Source organism: Lytechinus variegatus, chromosome 9 (genome assembly GCF_018143015.1).
Source record: "Lytechinus variegatus isolate NC3 chromosome 9, Lvar_3.0, whole genome shotgun sequence".
NCBI classification, from domain to species: Eukaryota; Metazoa; Echinodermata; class Echinoidea; order Temnopleuroida; family Toxopneustidae; genus Lytechinus; species Lytechinus variegatus.
Genome location: NC_054748.1, coordinates 11893564 through 11914656, shown reverse-complemented (window position 1 = coordinate 11914656; position 21093 = coordinate 11893564). Strand labels below are relative to the sequence as shown.

Here is a 21093-nt window from a genome sequence, read left to right as displayed (position 1 = left end):
CTTGCTCTGTTCTGTCCTATCTTCAACAATAAGCTCTTTCACTACTCTCTCTCCCTTTCGACACACCAAATAAATTTCATAAAGAATCATCTAATTGTCAATTTTTAAAGACTTTAATATATAAACTCTGAAATATATATCTTGGACATAAAAATCTGAATGACATCAACTTATGTGAGTCAAATTTCATATTAGATAAAAGGAGCTCTTATAATCCTGTACAACAAACTTTGTGATTGATCTTACATTTAATTTGTATCATTGGTTGCATCAAGTGATCAATGCATAAAAAAATATGATCAATTGTTTGGCTTTGTGTATCAGGGCCCTGTTGCATAAAAGTTACCATTATAACTTTGAAATGCAATGGTAACTTGCATTAAATCCTTGATTTTCATTTGCTGTTGATAAGCATTACCATGGTAGTTACCGTTGGATGGCAATGTTACCATAATAATACTGGTAGAAACTTTTATGCAACAGGGCCCATATATCATGTTGTTTTTCCACTTGATTTTACTTTGCTTGCTGTAACTACTGATCAAATTATTATCATTACAGGTGATTACAAATGATCTTAAGTCATCCAATTAGTCACAATATGGTCACAAGTAGGCCTAGTCACAAGCAAATAGAAATCAATTAAAACATCTCATCAGGCATTGGAGTTGCCATAACTTTGATTGATAATGTTGGGTGGGGAAGATGTGAAGGGTTTCATAACAGGTGGAAATTCACTTAAAATTTTGAGATCAATTTTCATGCCTCACAATTTATTCCTTCAAGGTGATTTGAAAACATTTGCATAATGTTAAATATATAAATGAAAGACTTGCAGTAAAATTTATATCTCTATCTACATTATTTACATTAAGTGGACGGCATTTACAGTTGGAATGATACAAATGGCTTTATTACCCTATTTATACATTATCTAATTGAAATTTTGCTGTTAAGATTAAATAAGGCTACAGAGAACCTGCTCTATGAATGATCAATGCCCGTTTTCACAAGTTTGCATTGGTTGCAAATTTTAAAAGAATAATGCTGACTGGTTACTGGTCAGTCTTTTGAGCAAAAGTGCAGATACAAAATTTCTCTTGATTAGTCAATGCATGTTTTGCAATCAATCACTACTTTCATCTTACATACAGAGCTGCCAACCTGAACAAGAACATTTCAGTATTTTTAAAGCTGAAAATCAGTATTTACAAAGAAATACCATAGGACAACACATAAAACTGAAACTTGAGAAATCAGAATTTTGCATGAAACCATCAGTATTCTTCTCATTTTTCAGTACTAAATACTGAAAATCCATACTTGGCAGCTCTGTACATAGCCAAGGGAAGCATTTGAGGAAACAACTGATTTTCATCATTTGTCATAGGATACTGAAAACCTTTCACTTCATTGGCTCAGATCAAAAGTTTTTATCACTGACAATATATTTCATTAAACACTTCATATTGACACATTTCTAGCCATAAAATTGGCAATGCTTCAGAAACGTTTTATGAATACAAATTCATTTTCCACTACAGAGGAATCCTACAAACTGTCCTGTAAACCTGACCATCATAAATTCTCATGAGCATGAATCCATCATAAACATATTTCTGGGAAATTTGGTGAATGACTTTGGTTTTAATGACTGCTCTTCTTTACTTCTGAGCTGATATATATCCATGTTTTCTGACAAATGCTTTTATATATAATCTATGAGAAAGCAATGACCCTCGTAGCTTCTAGCATCTTATGAACAGCATCAATGAATCCAAACTCTGTGTTTTTCATTCGTTCATGACCTTCTTCAGAGCAAAGGTCACTGACCATGTGGTAAAGGTCAGCATGGAACTGAGAGCCTTCAGCGAATGCTTCAGAGAACTCCTCATCGTACTCCCCCATCTTTAGTTTTGATGTCTGCTTCTTGCTCGTTAATAAGACTTGCCATTCTTCCTGAAACACAAAAATATAAAAAAGGGTCAGCATCAGCAAGGACAAAATAATTATTCATTATATCCATATTATTTGAACCATCACTGACTTCTACTCGGAAACATTACATGAACAGTAGTGTAAGTGGTTTCACTGACAAATCACTCTCGACCAATCAGGTCGTAGGAGTTTGGCAGCTCTTAACAGTATTAGTGAAAATCAATGACGGATTCCTCCATGAAATGCTCCCAAAGTTTCACTCCATAGGAATTGCTTTCAAGGTTTAAGAGTTCAATACAACAGACCATCCAATTTAATTATTCATTTGAAAATCTATAAAACCCAATCTTATTTGATCAATCATTGCATCTAATAAAATGATACAAATGGAATAGATACATGGATGGCGGAAGCTGGAATCATAATCCTCTCTTAAGTACATCCTGACTTACATGAAATGAACAGGAAATGAATGGTCCTATACTGGAATATGTGATTTGTGTAAAAGGTAGCATTCAAGATTGTTATGTTTTCATTCCCAATTACTTTTGCAATTCTAACAAAAATGTGCGATTAAAACTTAATTTAAAAAATCTGTTCAAAATGTCTCATTGCTGACACAGCAACTACTAATCTACATCATGAATGGAGTTGCAAAAGGGGAATGCCATGAAGTAGGTTCATATGACCACTGAATATAAAGGACCTTTTCAAAACAATTTGTCTCCACTGTTTGCTTCATATGAAAATGTGTGTAAGTAATAATCTCAAAATATCATTGCTTGAGTAGACATTACTATGAAGTGAAGTAAAAGTAGAAAATAATGGAGATTGATGTAAATACAAATTGATAACCTTGTGGTATTGCCCAATATAATACAACTGATTTACCATAAAATTGTGAGTTTTGCTATACATTGTTTAAATAAGAAAACTACACCTAAACTATTAGTGTTGTCTCAAAATAAGTCTGTGCATTGATGAATATTCACAATTCGTGCATGATTGAGGAAACAAGTGTTTATATATTGATGTGGTGCAGTGTAAAATTCCACTCATAATAATGACTTTGGTAAGTGCTGTGTGTGTTGTTCTGTTAAATAATATCATATAGCTTTGCACACTGTGGATGGTGAGAACAGATTAATAACAAATGGGGTAATCTAGAGCTACGTTGTCAAATTCAATATTTGCTTCATGCAATACCAGTCTTAGGATATCACACAATAAAAGGAGTAAGCATGCAACTTGTAGATAATGAAATTTAAATCTTGTACACATGCTTAAAAAAGGTGAGTGAATAATTATGCTACATTTATTTGAAGAAAAACTTGGGACAAATTAAGAGATACAGATGCATGTTCTGCACTTGTATTATTGAGGAACTAGTGTTATTGATGAGAAATTGAAAATATGAAATAAATGTTAAATACAGTCATTTTATCAAATTTCTCTAGATAGAAAATACATCAAAACATCAATGTCCATTTGTTATTCTTAATTTCTAAGGAAAGTAAATGATTTTGATCATGAATACATAAAGATAAAGTAGAAGTCAAGATTAAACATAATCACTAGAGATTGCAAACAAAAAATCCAACTGATTCAAACTTTTTGCCACAATCCTAGTGTCTTTATTCAAACCTCGTTCACATAGTGGAGGGAAACTGTCCGCAAAAAATAAATGCAAATTGAGCTGTATATCACAATACATGACCAAATACCTTCTTTTTTCTACTGCAGGTTAACTTTTTTTTTGCTTACTGAACTAGTAGGTTGGTTTTAATATCCAGGTCAAAGCATACAGCTCTAGTAAATTTTAAAAATGAAATGTTTTTAGCAAATCAATATATTCCCAAAGGCCCTAAAATCCTCCTCATCAGTAAACCCCTGCATAATGTGTGAACGAGGTCTTTTGAGTCCTATGAGCACTGCACACATGTGAAATGGTCTAGTCAATACCTTGCTCTTTGTATGCAACACAATGGATATAAAATAGGGTTTGGGAACAAAATGAAATAGTGGTTAAGACAATGACTGATAATGGAAAACTTTCAAGCAATGCAATAATCGGTTTAGTATGGCTTACATGTACATTTTTTATCATTCAAGGGGGGGGAGGTAGAGGGAGTCGGTGCATACAACCATACAGGTTGCATACTGTGAATTGAACAAATGTAACATTAAACAAAATATTGAGGCAAAACACAGCTGCATGTACATATATCACAACTTTGTTTGGTTGCAAAAACAATTATGCAAGTGTTAACATAATTTTTTAATACAAGCATATCATGATAAATATTAGTTTTTGATCAATGCACATATTGATGCAGATTTGCACACAATGTTGATTTAATAAATGATGATGCAAAATGTAAGATAAGGATTCAATGGTGTTGGGGTTTATCTTTTATGGCAAAGCAGGCATGGTATAGTGGCAGTCAGTTTTCTTTGACAGTAGTTTACACTTGACTTTACACTCCGAGACAGAATAATGGCTCACTGGACCAATTCTTTTCTTATGGCAGTTGAGCGTAAAGCAGAGTACAAAGTTGTAAACTATTTTTCAAAGAACGCTGACTGGATCTGTTTTCTTTAAGTTACAACATGCATGGGATAAGTTAAAAATATGAAAATAAATTACTTAGGGTTGAACCAAAAATGTTTTTAAAACAGTAGTTATAGTAACTGAAATGCACATGTATTTGAATATAAACAAAAATTTAATATTATAAAATATTAATGTGAGATGCAAATGATTGATCTTGAATTAGTGCCATGCGTACTAGATAGAATCAATTTCATAACATCACTTGAAGGCATTTTTATAATCTTATTTCAATGAAATATTTACAGCTGTTCTCCATTTTCTGTTGTTATCGACTATTAAGCAACTGAAATAAAGCTATTATATTCCTACAGGATATCAAGTATACTAAATATTTAGATTTTATTGTTAAGATTCTTTTTGGGTGTCAATTTTTTTAATGACTTGATAATCTTTCTATTGATTGAATTAACTTACATCTTTGACTGGTTCTGGGACGAGTTTCTCACATCCAAGTAGAATAATCTTGTCTGGTGATGTCTCTGCATTCCATTTACTCCATGAGTAAGCAAAATGAGATGCAGTCAATGCCATCTGATCATAGGCGGCTCCTTCTGTCTGTTCATCCTACAGTCAATAAATACAAAATAAAGGTCAACTAACATAATTCTAACATATAAAGGCAATTTTTCTATAAACATATTTCACTGCCCCCCTATATGCAAAATGTGTGTTCTTTACATCATGAAAGTTGAACAGATTGTTTCACTCCCAAGAGATTAAACTTTGGAGTGTTGCAAGAAAATATTTGCAATCAAGTGAAATATTTTGCTGTCAAGCACATTTTTTTAGTACACAGAAATGCCTGAATGGGACTACAGACAAATATTCAGACTGAACAAAGCAGCTGTTTTTTAGACATAGTCAGAACATAGGGGCATGAATCAAACGGGGAAACATTCCTGAGACAAATAGCCAGTGATTTTCACTATTTGTTATAAGCTACTAAAATCCTTGAATCTGATTGGCTGAGAGCCTGATTTGTACACGCTATTCGTTTCATGAAATGCTGCCCTGTTAATAAACCTGTACTGTGACTTTTCACTCAAATCCTAGCATCTGAATGTATTAGTGCAAACTCATCTCAGTGAATATCAATATTTCAAGTATTCTTGTTCATTAACCATTTACTGTATCTCACCTTATCACAAACGCTAACATATTTCTTGGAGTCTTCTTCAGGGAAGACATTAACTCCAGCTTTCTTCATGGTTTCTATCAATTGAGGTGGTTCCATCCATTTGTTTGAGATACATTCTAGCTCTGGTTTAGGGTCAGACTCACCAGCTTGTCTGAAACAACATAGGTGATCCTAAAAATGAGAAAAATTGTTGAGTTATTTCACCACACTGCTATTAAACTTACATTATCATTATGCAGCCAGAGAACAGTGCTACGGATTGTGCTAAAATTGGTCAATTAACATCAATAGTCAATGCAAAATGTAAAGCTCACCACAAAATACAGATGCAATGGTGACTGTCCAAAGAAATGTAAAAATATACCCTTATCATTTCAAATAAGAAAGAGTCCATGATAGTTAACAAAATAATTCCCTTAAGTGAATCCCTTCTGGGAAAGGGGCTCATTTCCTAAAGAGTTACAGCTATGGAATCTATCATTAAAACTTTGATTGTAATTGCCTGCTACCATTGTGGCTGCCATTATAGTCAAGTTTATTACCACACAGAGACAGTGATTTTCTGTTTCAAAAAATGGAAATTCTGTTTTGTCACTGAAAATGTACACAGCAAAAACATGAATTCCGTTTTTACAAATTTGAATTCCATGAATTTTTACATAAAAAGTATAAGAACCAAACAGAATTTTTTTTATTTACCATTAAAACGGAAAATCACTGTCCCTACAAAGTGAAGTCGTTTTTATGAAACACGGGCCCCAGTATTAGAAATGTTTTATTCTTCCTGAATGTAATTTGTAAAATACAATTTGGAAGACAAGGTTGAGAAATATAGCCTGTATTTTCATACCTTGATCTCTATCTCGACCTCTAGTATTGCTGCTATGATGGTAAAGCGTGCATGATTGACACCAAGAGGAAACAGTTCCCATGATTGGAAGGGCATATTGATGTGTTTATCTTGTATACAGGCTAGAGGACCAAACTTGATTGTCTTGAAGGATAGTAACCTCTCCTCTGAAAAAAACAAGCACAACAATGAACTTGATTGACACATGGATAATAAACTTCATTTTGATGGAAATAATTCTTAATTTTGAACTTTGAATCAAGATGAAATTCAAATTCAAGTTTATTTACTATCCTCCTCTGAAAAAAAGAAAATAATGAAAGCAAAATAAATTTGATTGAAATGTGGAAAATTGTTAACTTTTTTCCTGTTTGAACTAACATGGAATGTTTTCCGGAAGAGCCGTGGTGAAGTGGTTCTGACTCTCGCCTCGTAAACAGAGGGTTGTGTGTTCGAATCCCACCGCGGTCTAGCGTCCTTTGGCAAGGCGTTAATCCATACTTTGCCATCCTCAACCCAGGTGCCAAATGGGTATCCAGTGGGATGTGAAAGATATTGTATGTTAGAATTTGCCAGTGCCATAATGAGGTAGCGATGAATGCAAGGAATGCTCCCCAAGGGAGTGGAAATTGTACACTTTTCATGCAGGATTGAAATGGATCCAATGACCGGGGTAATAATATGCTGTATAGCGCTTTGAGCCATTCTGGGAAAGCACTATATAAAAATTTGCTATTATTATTGTTTTCTTTAACCCTTATTAAAATTAATACTTATAATAATTAAAATCAATATGTTGCACTTTTTTCCATTCAGATTAAAATAACAGAATCGGTTTGACTGAGCACATTATAAAAAGTGATGCCATAATATGTTCATGAACTGGTCCCAGGTTGGGAGAGTCTGTAGAGGGTGTAAAGGATATTTACCTTGTTCATACTTGACATCATGGAAACCATCTAGTCTCCATTGCTTGCCTTCATCCCACCAATAAACCATCTGAGGTTCTTCAGAAAATAATACATTATCTGGTAACCTGTAAAGAGTAATTGGAATATGAAATATGGAACAGTACTTATAACAGTGATGCCACTCAGGATCATACATACAAATACTATGAATTACTTTGACAATAATAATCAATCAATATATTTTACCTTTGGGGGTTTTCAGGGATTTAAGTGGAGGAACATTTTGTCCATTAATCACAAACTTGGGAAATAGCAAAAGAGGAACTATAAGCCTGGCTCTATTTTGACTAAACCAATTGTAGTACAACAGATTTTTGAAGGAATCCAACAACTGATTTTTTAATGAAAAAAGTAGAATTTTAATAGATTTACAGTGTTTAAAAAAATCAGGAATTGGAAAAAGGACAGGTATCAGCTCTACTGGATGTATGCAACTTACTTGACAGTAACACCAAGAGGAGGAGCACCCAAGGCTTCTGTTGCTGCTGCATTTGCTGCTGCAGCCTTTGGGTCCATGGTCTGTCCCATTGTCATTGTACCAGATAGTGATGCACCAAGCTTTACACCATCAGATCCATATGGGTATCGCTTCAGCTCATTGGGTGTATCTGGAAGGAACAAGAGAGGAATAGTCAATGTCTCTAATTTATTTAAATTGGTTGAAGTTCATTGCATTGCAATGAAGAACAAGGAATAAATTTGAGAATTGAATGTACAAGAGTGCAACTGAAGAATTTGAATGTATGAGAGGTTTATTTGAAGAAAAAAAAGCAAAAATTGTATCAAAGAGTTAATCAGAGATCCACTCATATCAAGGAGCAAAATTTCATAACCATGACAACTCTATCTTGATTACATATAGTAGGAAGTCAAGAAAAAAAAGCTTGAAATGGACCATTTGGAAGCCTTTACACGACTTAAAGCTGAATTGCTATTAAGAGGTTCAATGACTTACCTTGTGTCATTATCCAGCTCTTGACAATCTTTGGCTGAGGAGGCATGGTCAAAAGGTCAAAGTGTATGACCCCTCCCAAAACCTGGTAAGCACGAAGGTCAACAGTATCCTCGTCTTCAAGCTCATAGTCCTCCTCTTCCTCTTCATACTCTTCTTCATCTTGTTCCCCTTCTTCCCCAGCTGGGGTTTTAGCAGGCTCAGGTTCCTTGGCTGGGGTTGCTGGTGTGGTCTCCTGGACTTCTTCTTTCTCCTCTTCTCCTGCCACAGATTCCGTCACCTCTCCCTCCTTGTCTTCACCTTCTCCTTCCTCTCCCTCAGTCTTCTCTCCTTCACCCTCAGGGGGTTGCGCTTCTTCTACCGGCTCTTCTTCCGGTGGAGGGGGGTAATAGCGCACCCTCTTGAGTTTGAAGGTGCGGCAACGATGAGAGAAATGATCATATGTAGTATGGATCACCCGGATAGCGATGTCAGAGAGGGCAAGTTGCTTTGGGAGCTCAAAGGAGAAGTCTTGATCCTCAAAGGCATAGCTCTTAAATCTGTAGATAGATGGAAAACATAACTTCTATTAAAACTGAGTGTAAGGACTGCTCAAGGGAGAAAAAAATCTTAAAATTAAAAAAATTTCTTAACTACTATTTTTTTTCCTTGACAATATCTCCTGGCAATTTAAACTGGAGAGAGCTACCAATCAATACCATATAATTTTATTCATATGTTCCATTTTTTTTTTAAATTCAAATGATCTAGCACATACCTTGGATTCTTGACAAGGTTTCCCCATATCATGAGAACTATATCCTTGTTGCCTTTGATGAACTGAAGATTACCTGTCTCTGAGTCAGCACAGTTTGATGCATCCTGAGGCAAAAAAGAAGAAAAACAAAACCTTGTGTTAGAAGTAAGCCGAGTAACTATTAGAAACACAATAAATTTTGTATAACTACATGTAATGAAACCTACTTATGGCATATTTTGAGAAAAAGAAGATATATTAGCATGGATATGTCTGGTAAGGCTTTACAGAGAAGAGCGAAGATATCAGCGATAAAGTGATGAGATGGCATGGCGAATGAATGGCCTGACACTTGGCAGTACGGACAGATGAACATTGATAGTAGGGTTATTACAACAATGTCCATATGCCAGTACTACCAAGTACCAAGCAAGATGGTCATCTTCTTCATTAGTCTTCCTTTGAATGAACCCGCAAGAGGAGAAGAGAAAGCCGGCTTCCACCAAGTTAATTACCTTCCTGCTTGTTATACACCAATACATTGTTCAGTTACACTTTGAGCAAAAATCAAAGCATATGAAACAGAAAAGAGAGAAATGTTCATAGAAATAGAATTTAGTGTAGTGATCAGATGTAAGAAACAGCATGCAAAAGGACATGCTGTTTCATAAACAGAGGATTTCATGAAACAGAAGTCAGTGCTTTTAACTGACAAGTTTGCTCTGTCTGAGCCAATAAGAATTTCAGTACCTTGTACCAAAGTCAGTGAAAATGACAGTTTCATGAAATGCTCTAAAGGTGGACAGAGTTGATCAGTCACTTGCATTTAAGCTTCTAATGATTTATACCTGATTGGCATTGTGGCTAATTTTTTAATACTTATTTTTTTTTAAACTCTCTTGCATGAAAGCCGATTTAGGGCCACTTCACAAAGATTATGATAGGATAAGTATTAATGGCAATGCAACTAACTTCATCACAAGACTAACAAATACCAGGTAACATGTGATTTTACTGCAAAATTCCTTGAGAAATGTCCAGAGATGCATCTGGGTGCCTTTAACAGGAAGCTTGTTTGATTTTACAAACAAAATCATGATTGATTGCATTGACAAAAATGTAAAATCAATCATGAATTAAATCATTTTCAAGATCAGCTATTCAGCTTTGTGTTAATACCGGGCCCACATTATTTGCAAATTAGATAAGTCTCAACAGGCAAAAAAAAATTAAAAAAATCTTTTTGTACCGGTAATTCCATCTACTCTGACAATTCAATGAAAATATTGAATTTAAGTTGCTATGAAAACAGATTAATAAAGGCAATATAATATAACAAAAGCCAGTGCTATGGTGTGAATCCAGGCCATGTACCCATAATGAAATGAACTACATGAGCTTTAGTGCTATATTTATGTGCATTTTTCCATAAATAGAAATACATCAAGCTATGATATGAATAATTGAAACCTTTGCTGGGGTCTCGAAACATTGTGTTAGAAAGGATACAATTTAGCAAGTAGGTGTATTCAGCGGGGAATGAACTGAACTCCTACACAAAGCAGCATATTATCATCACCATTGTGAGAACTGGTAAGAGCTAACTGCCCTTTATCCGCTTGGTTAACATACCTACAAATGCCCGATATAGTTTGGGAAATATTAGACCAGTTTTCTATGCATATGGTATGGTATTTACCAAGCTGTATAATGTACATGTATGCTTTACAACTACTGCAAGAACTTTAATGGGTTCATAAAACATTTTACAAAAAGGTTTAAATAGTATTAATACAGTAAATAGGGGTATACACAAAGTTCATTCCCAGTACTTAGTTCTATTTACAAATATGTGACATATCACACCAATTTTGCTAATAAATGCATATTATATGCCTCATCAAAAAGACCCCCCCCAAAAAAAAAAAAACCATTGTACATGTACAAAGCCATTCCATTACATAATAATTCATTATTTCATAAATTGTGTCAAGACATCACAAGTTTGACTGTACAACACTAGACAATTTTTTGGACCAAAGTTTTAAATGAATTTGATTTAAGCAGAATTGCTCAATATTTGTTCAGGAAAAAGGTATCCTACATCTAAATATCTTAATCTGTTATGCCACAAAGCTTTCTGATCAAACCTTTAATGATAAAAGCACAAGTTCAATAACAGGTTAAATGCACACCCACAACCATGTCCATAATACCTTTCATAGAAGATATTCTACAGTGCCCACACACCATTTTTTTTTAAAAATATCTCTAAACAGTATACACCAGAGTCCCATAACACAAAGGTTAGCGATTGATCATACACTTGATTTTCATGACTGATTGTACATTGTAGTCAATGGAATCAATCATAGAGAAATGTTCTATGATCATTGCTAAGCTTTGTATTACAGGCCCCAGGAGACACAATAAATGGCTTGTTAGTTGTTACATTTTCATAAATATAGCTTTATTCAAGATAAGCACAGATTTTGTTAATGATTGCAGTTTTATTTCATAATAGTGCAAACCTAAGCAAAATGTGTCCAAATAATATAAACTTGATACAAAGTGCAATAATACACTGCAACACCTACAGAGCAGTCAAAGTGATCTTGCCATATTTTTTTAATCACAGAATGTATAGTTGCATATCAATACCATTAATCTTCTGAGAAGCACCTTTTATCAGCTAAAGAGGCTCATTAATCACAACCAGTGAAAGTATGCTGGTATTGAATGGCTACAATGTGGAATATAGAACAATAAATGTATAAAAGAAAGCCATCTGATTGCATACAAGCCCTCACAGCCACACATTGCTTGCATAGCAGAGATGCTTGGCTGATGTTAATTACAATGACAGATTACAATCCCAAGAGAATGGAATGTTTAATCGGGACAACCAAAGGTCAAAGGTCATGGACTGTTATGTAATAATTCATTTATCAGATGGCTATCTGTACAATACAAGGTTCAATATAATCAAAGCACTAATGTTCTATGCTTCTCTGATGTATTGCAAATTTCTACTGTAACTTTACAATTGATCAATAATAACTGCAGCAAATCAGTTTACACTCCTTGTTGCATGATCAGCAATTATTGCAAGACATATGATTGACTTGAGAAGTCTATTGATAGTACATTTCTTGCAATGTCCAATACATTATTGTTCAAATACATTACACATACATGAATATTGCTTCTACATTATACACATCTTTGTAATATACAGACAGCCCATGTTCACAATCACCTCTCTGTAGCAGACGCCTGTCTATAGAGACCACTGAAATATTTTTAATGGGGCAAATATTGATGAAAAACGGCTTTTGGTGAATCTTTTGAACCTGAATATATTCCAATAAATGAATAAATAAATTATGTGGACATGAACCATTCTAGAGCAGTCACCTGAGTATAAAGGTAACATTTCCCTTGGGTGATTACTATGGACAGGTTTCACTGTATTTCAATTGTCCCTTAAGCCCATCTCACACTAAGCGATCCGGTGCACTGCGATTTTTAAAGAAATCATATTTTGCATTAAATATGAAAGTTCCAAGAAGTAAAATTATTTTATCTAAAGTTTGGCATACTGTTAGGGAAACTAAAATCATAGTTTTACTTTGCGGCAAGCCCTATGGTTGGAATAAAGTCAAAATCGGCTTCAGCCGATGATGACGTCATTACGATTTGGAATTGAATTTATTTCATTCAGGGAGGCTCTAACTGGACTGAATTTTGATTTCAGTAGTCCTACCACTATTCTGAAACTCTGATCCGTGATATTTTATTAGTTGGAATATCCATATCAAATGTTATCACAATTAATTTGAAATTAGAATCACAACCAATCGCATAGTGTGAGACGGGCTTAAAATACATGAAAGATTTGGTTATATGACATACCTTTAACAGAAGTACGGTCGATTCGTCAAGTTTTGCATGTAGGATATTCTGGAGTTCGATAATGGTTTCTTCATATCTTTTCTCTGTGATTTCATCAAGCTGTTCTTCTGGTGTATCTTCAAGGAGGAACTCAAGCTCATGAATCAACTGCAAATAATACCATGCAGAAATAAACTTTTATTTTCAAAGGCTACTTTTTCATAATCGAATGCTGCCTACATGTATATCTGCAAACATTTGATAAGGCTGCAGAGTTCGAGTTCTTCAGTTCTTGTGGTAGTGGTCCGGCATGAGCAAAGGCTCGATCGCCCCAGGATTTTTTAGATAGTGGAATATGTAAGAGACTTGAATGCTATGATTGCAGTGTGCGTACAGGATGATAGTATTAATATTAGTTTATATTATTATTGATTGATCGGTTGAGAAGCACACTTAACTGTTTGAGACCCCCCCCTCATGCATGAAGTCATGTGTAACAGCTTTATGATGGTGATGATACTGGAGAACTTGATACCTTCCGATATTGCATTGTCAATATCATTCAGATGGCAGTTTTTAGAAAAGTGCATTTTTTCATGAAATGCACAAATTGACTTACTTTGAGTGTTTGATTACTTTCTTTCAGGACAGAGTTGATATCATTTCTATTTGCATCATCTTTCCATAGGTTGATGTATGTATTGATCTCTGCAGGAATGGTTGGATCTGGGCTCCCATCACAAAGCATGTAACGATCCCACTGGATATGGAAACATTCAGAGAATTTAGAAAACATCTTTTTATTTAGTCATCACACTATCCATAGGCTCAAACACTGGCATACAGGCACACATATTTCACTTGTCTCATATTCTTACAATTACACATTGCAACTTACTGTTGGATATGAGAAGTACTGCATTTAAGCCTATCTAGGCCGGGGTATTTTGGGAGTTCATATGGCCGGGGGGGGGGGCCTCCCAGGCCCCCCCTTAAGATCTCGGCCGTCGACCGCGCGATCGCGCCGAAAATTGGCACGCGGGTTGCCTGGGACATAATCTACAAGATTGTATAGTAATTTTTTTCATGCGAATTGCTATTAAGTGATTATGCTAATTTATGCGTAATTAGTATGCGAAATCATTCTTTTTCCTCTAACTCCCTAAATAAAGCTCCAAATGTACTAATTTTTGGTATAGAAACTCTTTGTGGTGTTCTTAGCAAGTGTACATGAAAAAAATTGCGATATCAAATCATTTTCTTATGTATTATATTGTTTTTTGCAATTTCTTATGTATTTCTTTGTTTTTTTGACCTTTTGTTTTTCATTGTTTTTTCAATGAAATTTGTTGGGGACTCTTCTGTGATCATAAAAAGCATAAAATAAATACATTTAGACCAGCAAAACTAAAAATAATCATGCATTTATGAATTTTGGTTGAAAACACAATTTGCATTGACTTTGTACACAAAATCACGTTTTTGAGCAATTTTCGGTCTGACATGCACTTACATAATGTTGCGTAATTTCGGAACCATGTACCCGGGTGACGCAAAATTGGTCTCAAAAGTTGCGCAAGACTTGAAAGTAAAAAGTCAGCGAGCGGCGCGGTCAAAAAATTTTGCGCGGCGAAAATATCGCGCGATTCGTTGAGGGGGGGGGCCTCCGAGGCCCCCCCCGGCCTAGATAGGGTTAAGCAAAAGTTTCCTGGTGGTTTATTTGTGAACTGTGCTTATTTCCCCATTTTTGCCAACAATGAAATTCCAACCAATTGTAAAAATCAATTGAAGGAGTGAAAATATCAAAATTCCTAAATGACTCAATATTACATAAAGTATTAACTGCTCAATGCGTGGTTCTTGATTCAGAGAGATTCCACTCAAAATAATCAACTATATCTTTAGAGATATTAAATTCAGCGACCTATTTTGGCAACAATTTTTGATTTTCCACAACCCTAGAATTACATAAGGGGTTTTCCCCATGAAGAAAGGGGCCTAAATAAGTTGTATCAATTCTACAATGTTGCCATACTATCCTTTTATTTAAAGGTCAAGTCCACCTCAGAAAAATGTTGATTTGAATCAATAGAGAAAAATCAGACAAGCACAATGCTGAAAATTTCATCAAAATCGGATGTAAAATAAGAAAGTTATGACATTTCAAAGTTTCGCTTATTTTCAACAAAGTAGTTATATGAACGAGCCAGTTACATCTAAATGAGAGAGTTGATGATGTCACTCACTCACTATTTCTTTCGTTTTTTATTGTTTGAATTATACAATATTTCAATTTTTACGAATTTGACAATTAGGACCTCGTTGCCTGAAGAACAAAATGTTAAAATAATGGAATTCCACGTGTTTAGGGAAGAACGAAACTTCATTTTACATGACAATGACGAGAAAATAAAAATATTTCATATTTCATATAATAAAATACAAAAGAAATAGTGAGTGAGTGATGTCATCAACTCTCTCATTTGGATGTAACTGGCTCGTTCATATAACTATTTTGTTGAAAATACGCGAAACTTTAAAATGCCATAACTTTCTTATTTTACATCCGATTTTGATAAAATTTTCAGTGTTGTACTTGTTGAATTTTTCTCTTTTTATTCAAATCAAGTTTTTGTTGGGGTGGACTTTAAGTTATTTGTTTTATATTCACACATGCTTTTCATTCCCATTCACTGCAAGAATATAAAGCCCTTCAAAAATCAAATACATAATCCCTTTATTTCAAATAAAGCCTACTTCAGGGAATCGTAGAGACGCCACTAAGTCAGCATCGTCATCGACCTGATGAATCCATATTCTCTTCTCATTTCTTAAGCTCACTTCATGAGGAATTTCCTACATCATTGCAAATCTTGAGAAGTGGCTCCTCTGTGAGCCCTGGCTTATGCCTCTCTTATGACAGAAACAAAACCCAATTATCCAATTGCCTCCCCAACAGCGCCAGCATTCTGCGCCTGTATCCCCTCCTCCTTACCACCGAACTTCTCACGCACGTTCTTACGAGAATCGTGACAGAGCCAGAGCGATGACGGCAGCGTGAGCCATCGCTGACTTAATTCACTGCAGAACAAAAACCTATTATCCAATATCCTAAACGACAGGAGCCTTGCAACGCCTTATGACATCGCTGGTGATGATAGAATGACAGGAAGCTCAGTCATAGTGACTCTACCAAACACTAATCAAGGATTTCCGTTCAGATTCAACCCTTTCATTGCTACATCCAAGTCTCTTCAAATAACTTCCATCCTTCCCTATGGCTTTATGTTACATCACATCCAAGAAAAATGTTCCCTACAGGTTACTCCTAACCTACTAAATTTTTTAGATATTCCCCCTTTTTATTATCTTGTCATCCCGTCGTGAAGAACAGCTTATACATGTGTAGACTGTAGCTGACTGAGGAAACGAAAGTTGTGTTGGGATGCAAGCCAAAAAGGCATCTCAGTGGAATAGATCAAACCGTGTATTTTCCAATTCTGACGCCCACACTTCCTTCCAGCATGTGATGTGACACAGGCGCTTGACCTTTTTTTTTCGATCTAACGCTCCTCACCACCGAAAGTGAGCCACCGTAAAACAGAGCAGGCTATGCACAGGGATGCATTGTGGCTGAAACTTTGCCCATAAAGGCATTCAACTTCAAGGAGAAAATATGGTTATAGGAAGCATGAAGTACACACTTGAGCCATTGAATGAAAACCATGAAGAGAATACTTTCCTTTTTCATTTCCTCATCAGTGCAACAAGCAATATTACTTTCTGCCTATGCATAAAATATGCTTGTTAAGTTAACCTTGTTTTTTTTTAATACAGTATAAACTTATTATGTACAATCCAGTATTGCATGGGACCACTAATCTATGAATCGCTGATTCCCACATTCCTACAAAGACTGGCACACTGTTTTCTTCCCCTTAAATATATAAATTAACAAAACGGGGGCAAAAATAATCAGTTGATTTTCAACACAGTATCAGATTTAGAGTATACTCAACTTAGCCTTCTCAGGAGCAGTCCAATGAATGACTTAATTTTGCATAGTTTTCTGCTGGTTATGATGTATTTGATCATAAAATCATAGATCACATATCAGTGCCAACTAAAGTAAGCAAGGTACCCTGGATATCAAACTGGTTTCTTTGACTCCATGTGGGGACACCGCTGTGTGTTTCTCCTCATAAAGCTGTCATCACTGGCAAGAAAGGAACAAAAGGGACTAGGATGACTAATTAGGGGTGACATCACTGTACCCCAGTTAATCACCCACTACCTGCCAGGCTAGCTTAAGCAGAGGACTTCCAATTGGATTAAAAACTTCCACTCACCCTACAATGAGCATCCATTAGCTATAACCATCAAACCTTACAGTAGGTCACACACAATATGTTGCTCCAAGTATACGGCAACTCAGGTTTCCCATCTTTTATTTAAATGAATAAAAACTTCCCTGATTTTAAAGGGTTCTTGGTTTTTTTTTTTTTTTGAGGGGGGTGAATATGCCCGAAGCCTACACATGTACTTTTCCCCCTGATATACACACCTTTGCCTGAGCTCTTCTGGCTTGCCTAACATTGTTAAGAGCTGTATAGTTCCCTTCCAAGATGGAAGCAAGCTGGGCAAGTTCTGCTGCATGTCGTTGATGTTCCTGATGAGATGTTAAAAAAGTTTGCACATTAGAAAAATTGGATTTTTACCTTTCAAAGCATTATAAAGTAAAACATTACTAACACAACCAAACATCCTAGTTGAAAACTAATAGCATCTGAATATAGATTCTACAAGTGTTTTTATGGATTATATGACAAGTGATAACTTCCTATATTAATAGCAAGTGACTAGACACGCATTTGTGTCAATATCCTCCTTACTAGAGAACCCACTGGTGATTGTGGAAATCATGAATGTTCTTCAAACTTTCAAAATGTGCTAATACTCGACAAAAGTACATTACACCAGAGAGAGGAAGAAACATTGAAAGACAAGAGATAAAAGAGTACAAAGTGTGAGAGAGTGGGAGAGAGAGAGAATATCCTTGTGAAGGGCAGTGATGAAACAATTGTTCATCCTACGATAATGAAGCTTTTCCTTGCACATTTGTTCTCATCAGGATATGTACAATTATGGCTTTGAAAAGGGAAAAAAATTCTACCACACTGGCTCTAATAACTAAAGAAAGATGAGTAGAATTTCCTGTAATCAACGTATCACATGGCTTGTGCTATGACTCAGCAGCATGCTATTAAACATTCCTCAATTTCAATTTGAGTTAGCAACATTTTTTAAAACATTACAATTGGGTTATTACGTGTTTTTAATCGACCAACAGCATTTGGAGAAAGTTTGTCTATACAGAAATTAATAAAAAAAAATTATAGAAGTTAATGACATTAAAAAATATGTTCTAATCAATTTCCCCTTTTCATGAAAGAAGCCCATAATGCAAACATTTTAATAAAAGTTTATGTATGATAATTCAGGATGCACATATACTGTGGTGCTGCCACCTGAAGTACAAGAAATAATTGCCTGAACATCCTACATACATACATGTAGTATGATTGAGATCCATCTAAAACTAGCTTGTCGGTAGAAATGCTGAGCTGGGACAAGCTGGTCATTTATTTATTGTCTCATTGCATTCTTGGCATACTCTATCGTCTGTTTGAGACCAGGACTGCGCGGCACAATCCAATAGCATTGATTGCAGGATTTTTGTGATTGTCTCCATAGAATACCATGTAAAATTAGTTGTAAATATCAATGATAGGATTAATCTAAAAGCTTTGTGTCAAGAGTGTACAAATGCTTCCATAAATAGATTTCAATAAAGAATCCATAGACCATAGCTCAACTATAGCTAACCTTAGGAACTATGCATGTGAATATATATATGTTGATCCCAACTACATGCACAAATTGGAGATCTATAAAGCTTGAAATAAGAGTATGAATAAAATATAACTGATAAACGAAAGATAAAGTTTTAAAACTGCATCATTCTCATTAGTGATGTTTCCTATAATTAATGAAAATGAAGAAAAGGGGAATAAAGGAGGGGGATACTTACTGCTGCTAAGATTCGTTCTCTTTCCTCTCGTTCTAATCTTTCTCGTTCTAGACGTTCCTTCTCCTCTTGTTCTTTACGTGCACGTTCTTCCTCTAAAAATGTAATATTTAAAAAAAAATGACAAACACTTGACTAGCGAATGTAACAAGATTCTACAGATTGATTATAACAAGATGGAACAAGAGTTTATTTCCTTGTCCTCAATAAAACAAGTATGCAAGTATTTGTTACTGATTGTTGTCCTAGCTCAATATACAGTTTTGGGAAATAATTATTACAACAGTTTCCGATTCAGCATCCGTACTGTGTGGTCTATTTCCCAAGGTTTATATCAAGAATTGCATTCGTTTTTGAGTTGTCTAAAAATTCTTGTATTTTTTCCTTTATTTTTACACATTCCAATTCAATATACTCTGCCTATTAGGTCTACATAACACATGCTTGGACTCATCATTCAACTTATAGGCTGACTTTAAGAAGGTCAAACATACAAACATGTAGATGTAACTCAACATGAACCACTTCTTTACTATGGGAGAAATATCTGAATTCTGTAAGAACTTGCTACTTACATGTTTAACCAGTGAACTGTACAGTATGTGAATACCAGTAAGATCAAAATAAAAATGAAAATTGGTTTTATCTGCACGAGCGTGTTTAGAAATCCTAACTCATTAATCTAGTCCATGTAGCACACATTATAATATAATAGGCATTCAATTATATGTACCAGCGAAATCTTAGCCAGTATTGATTAGAAAGACTATGTACATTGTACACTGTTCATCTACATGTACATGTATCATATCATTGGGCCTTGTACTAGTAGGCAGAGTCCACTCCAAGCTAAAAGCTAAACTGCAAACAATGCTAGTGATCATACAATGAATGAGCCCTAATTTCACAAACACACATCAGCATAGAACTCTAATAGTAAAAAGATGGTGTGGTCTGGATCATTATAGGCTACAAAATGTACACATACCAATCCTAATCAGTGTATTTCAAATCACAAGTTGCTTGGCTCCATATTAGATATCAGTTAAATGTAAAGTGTTTTCAATTCAACACAGCCATGTAGAACTACTTGTAATTCCAAAGCTTTATAATCATTCAACAAAAATGCAATAGAGATTAGGGGGCAATAACCACTTTGAAACAGATTAATTGCCCAAAATGTAAATTGCAACATAATGGAACGTTATTACATTTTCAGCAAAAAAGAAAGAAAAAAGAAAAGGAAATTGTGCAACTGCCCAGGCAGAAAGTATGAAATTATTGCTCAACATTTTGCATTGCTACAATGATATTTTGATAAAATGGAATAGTCAATTTACATTACAAAGGGAATTTCAAGCACAATGTTGCTGGCATGCCGTTTAACCTAACTTCCTCATTGAATTCCTACCAAGGTCTAAAAGTCAATAGAAAAACAATGCACATTGTAAATGCAAAATTTATGGAAATTGTGTCGTGTAGTTTAACAATGATTGACCACATGTCTCTAATGGCTTTCATACCTGACCCAGTCGAGAACAAAAAACTGTCTAGCCATTAATTCTACCATCATTACCATGAATAAAACACTCTCAAATTAATTAAATTCTAAGTTGTGTGCTTACAAGAAACCAAATTCATAACGAACCCAGACTGAATAATTAATCAAAACACCAAGTAATTAAATGTAGGAGATGGAGGAAATTTCCCTCCATAATATAATAATCAAATATCATGAAATAATTTCAAACAAAGCTTGTACAAATGCAGAAAATTTCCCCCAAATAATGATCAGATATCAAGAAAAATTTTCGAAGAAGCTTGATCAGATTTCTAGATACTGGACACCACTTCTACAGGCTCAATGCATAGAAAGTATTGTAAATCCACAGTACATATGCATACTGTACAA

At 34.9% G+C, this 21093-nt stretch overlaps 1 protein-coding gene across 2 annotated transcripts in view; it reads right to left on the bottom strand.

The window, feature by feature from the left end:
* Window positions 1–402: 402 nt before the first annotated feature.
* The window catches only part of LOC121422099 (dynein intermediate chain CFAP94, axonemal-like), a 32111-nt gene continuing 11420 nt past the window's right edge, over window positions 403–21093 (bottom strand). Inside the window, exons 3-15 of one of the 2 annotated variants that reach the window (XM_041616914.1) lie at window positions 19185–19276; window positions 17658–17762; window positions 13713–13853; window positions 13115–13261; window positions 9221–9324; window positions 8467–9002; window positions 7951–8119; window positions 7470–7576; window positions 6541–6707; window positions 5691–5861; window positions 4967–5116; window positions 3901–3906; window positions 403–1959 (exon numbers count right to left, since the gene is read on the bottom strand). In XM_041616914.1, coding sequence (XP_041472848.1) covers window positions 1720–1959; window positions 3901–3906; window positions 4967–5116; window positions 5691–5861; window positions 6541–6707; window positions 7470–7576; window positions 7951–8119; window positions 8467–9002; window positions 9221–9324; window positions 13115–13261; window positions 13713–13853; window positions 17658–17762; window positions 19185–19276 — 2135 coding nt within the window. In that variant the 3' untranslated portion in view covers window positions 403–1719. The remainder of the gene's footprint in view (window positions 1960–3900; window positions 3907–4966; window positions 5117–5690; window positions 5862–6540; window positions 6708–7469; window positions 7577–7950; window positions 8120–8466; window positions 9003–9220; window positions 9325–13114; window positions 13262–13712; window positions 13854–17657; window positions 17763–19184; window positions 19277–21093) is intronic. The other variant, XM_041616915.1, reaches the window with a different exon arrangement.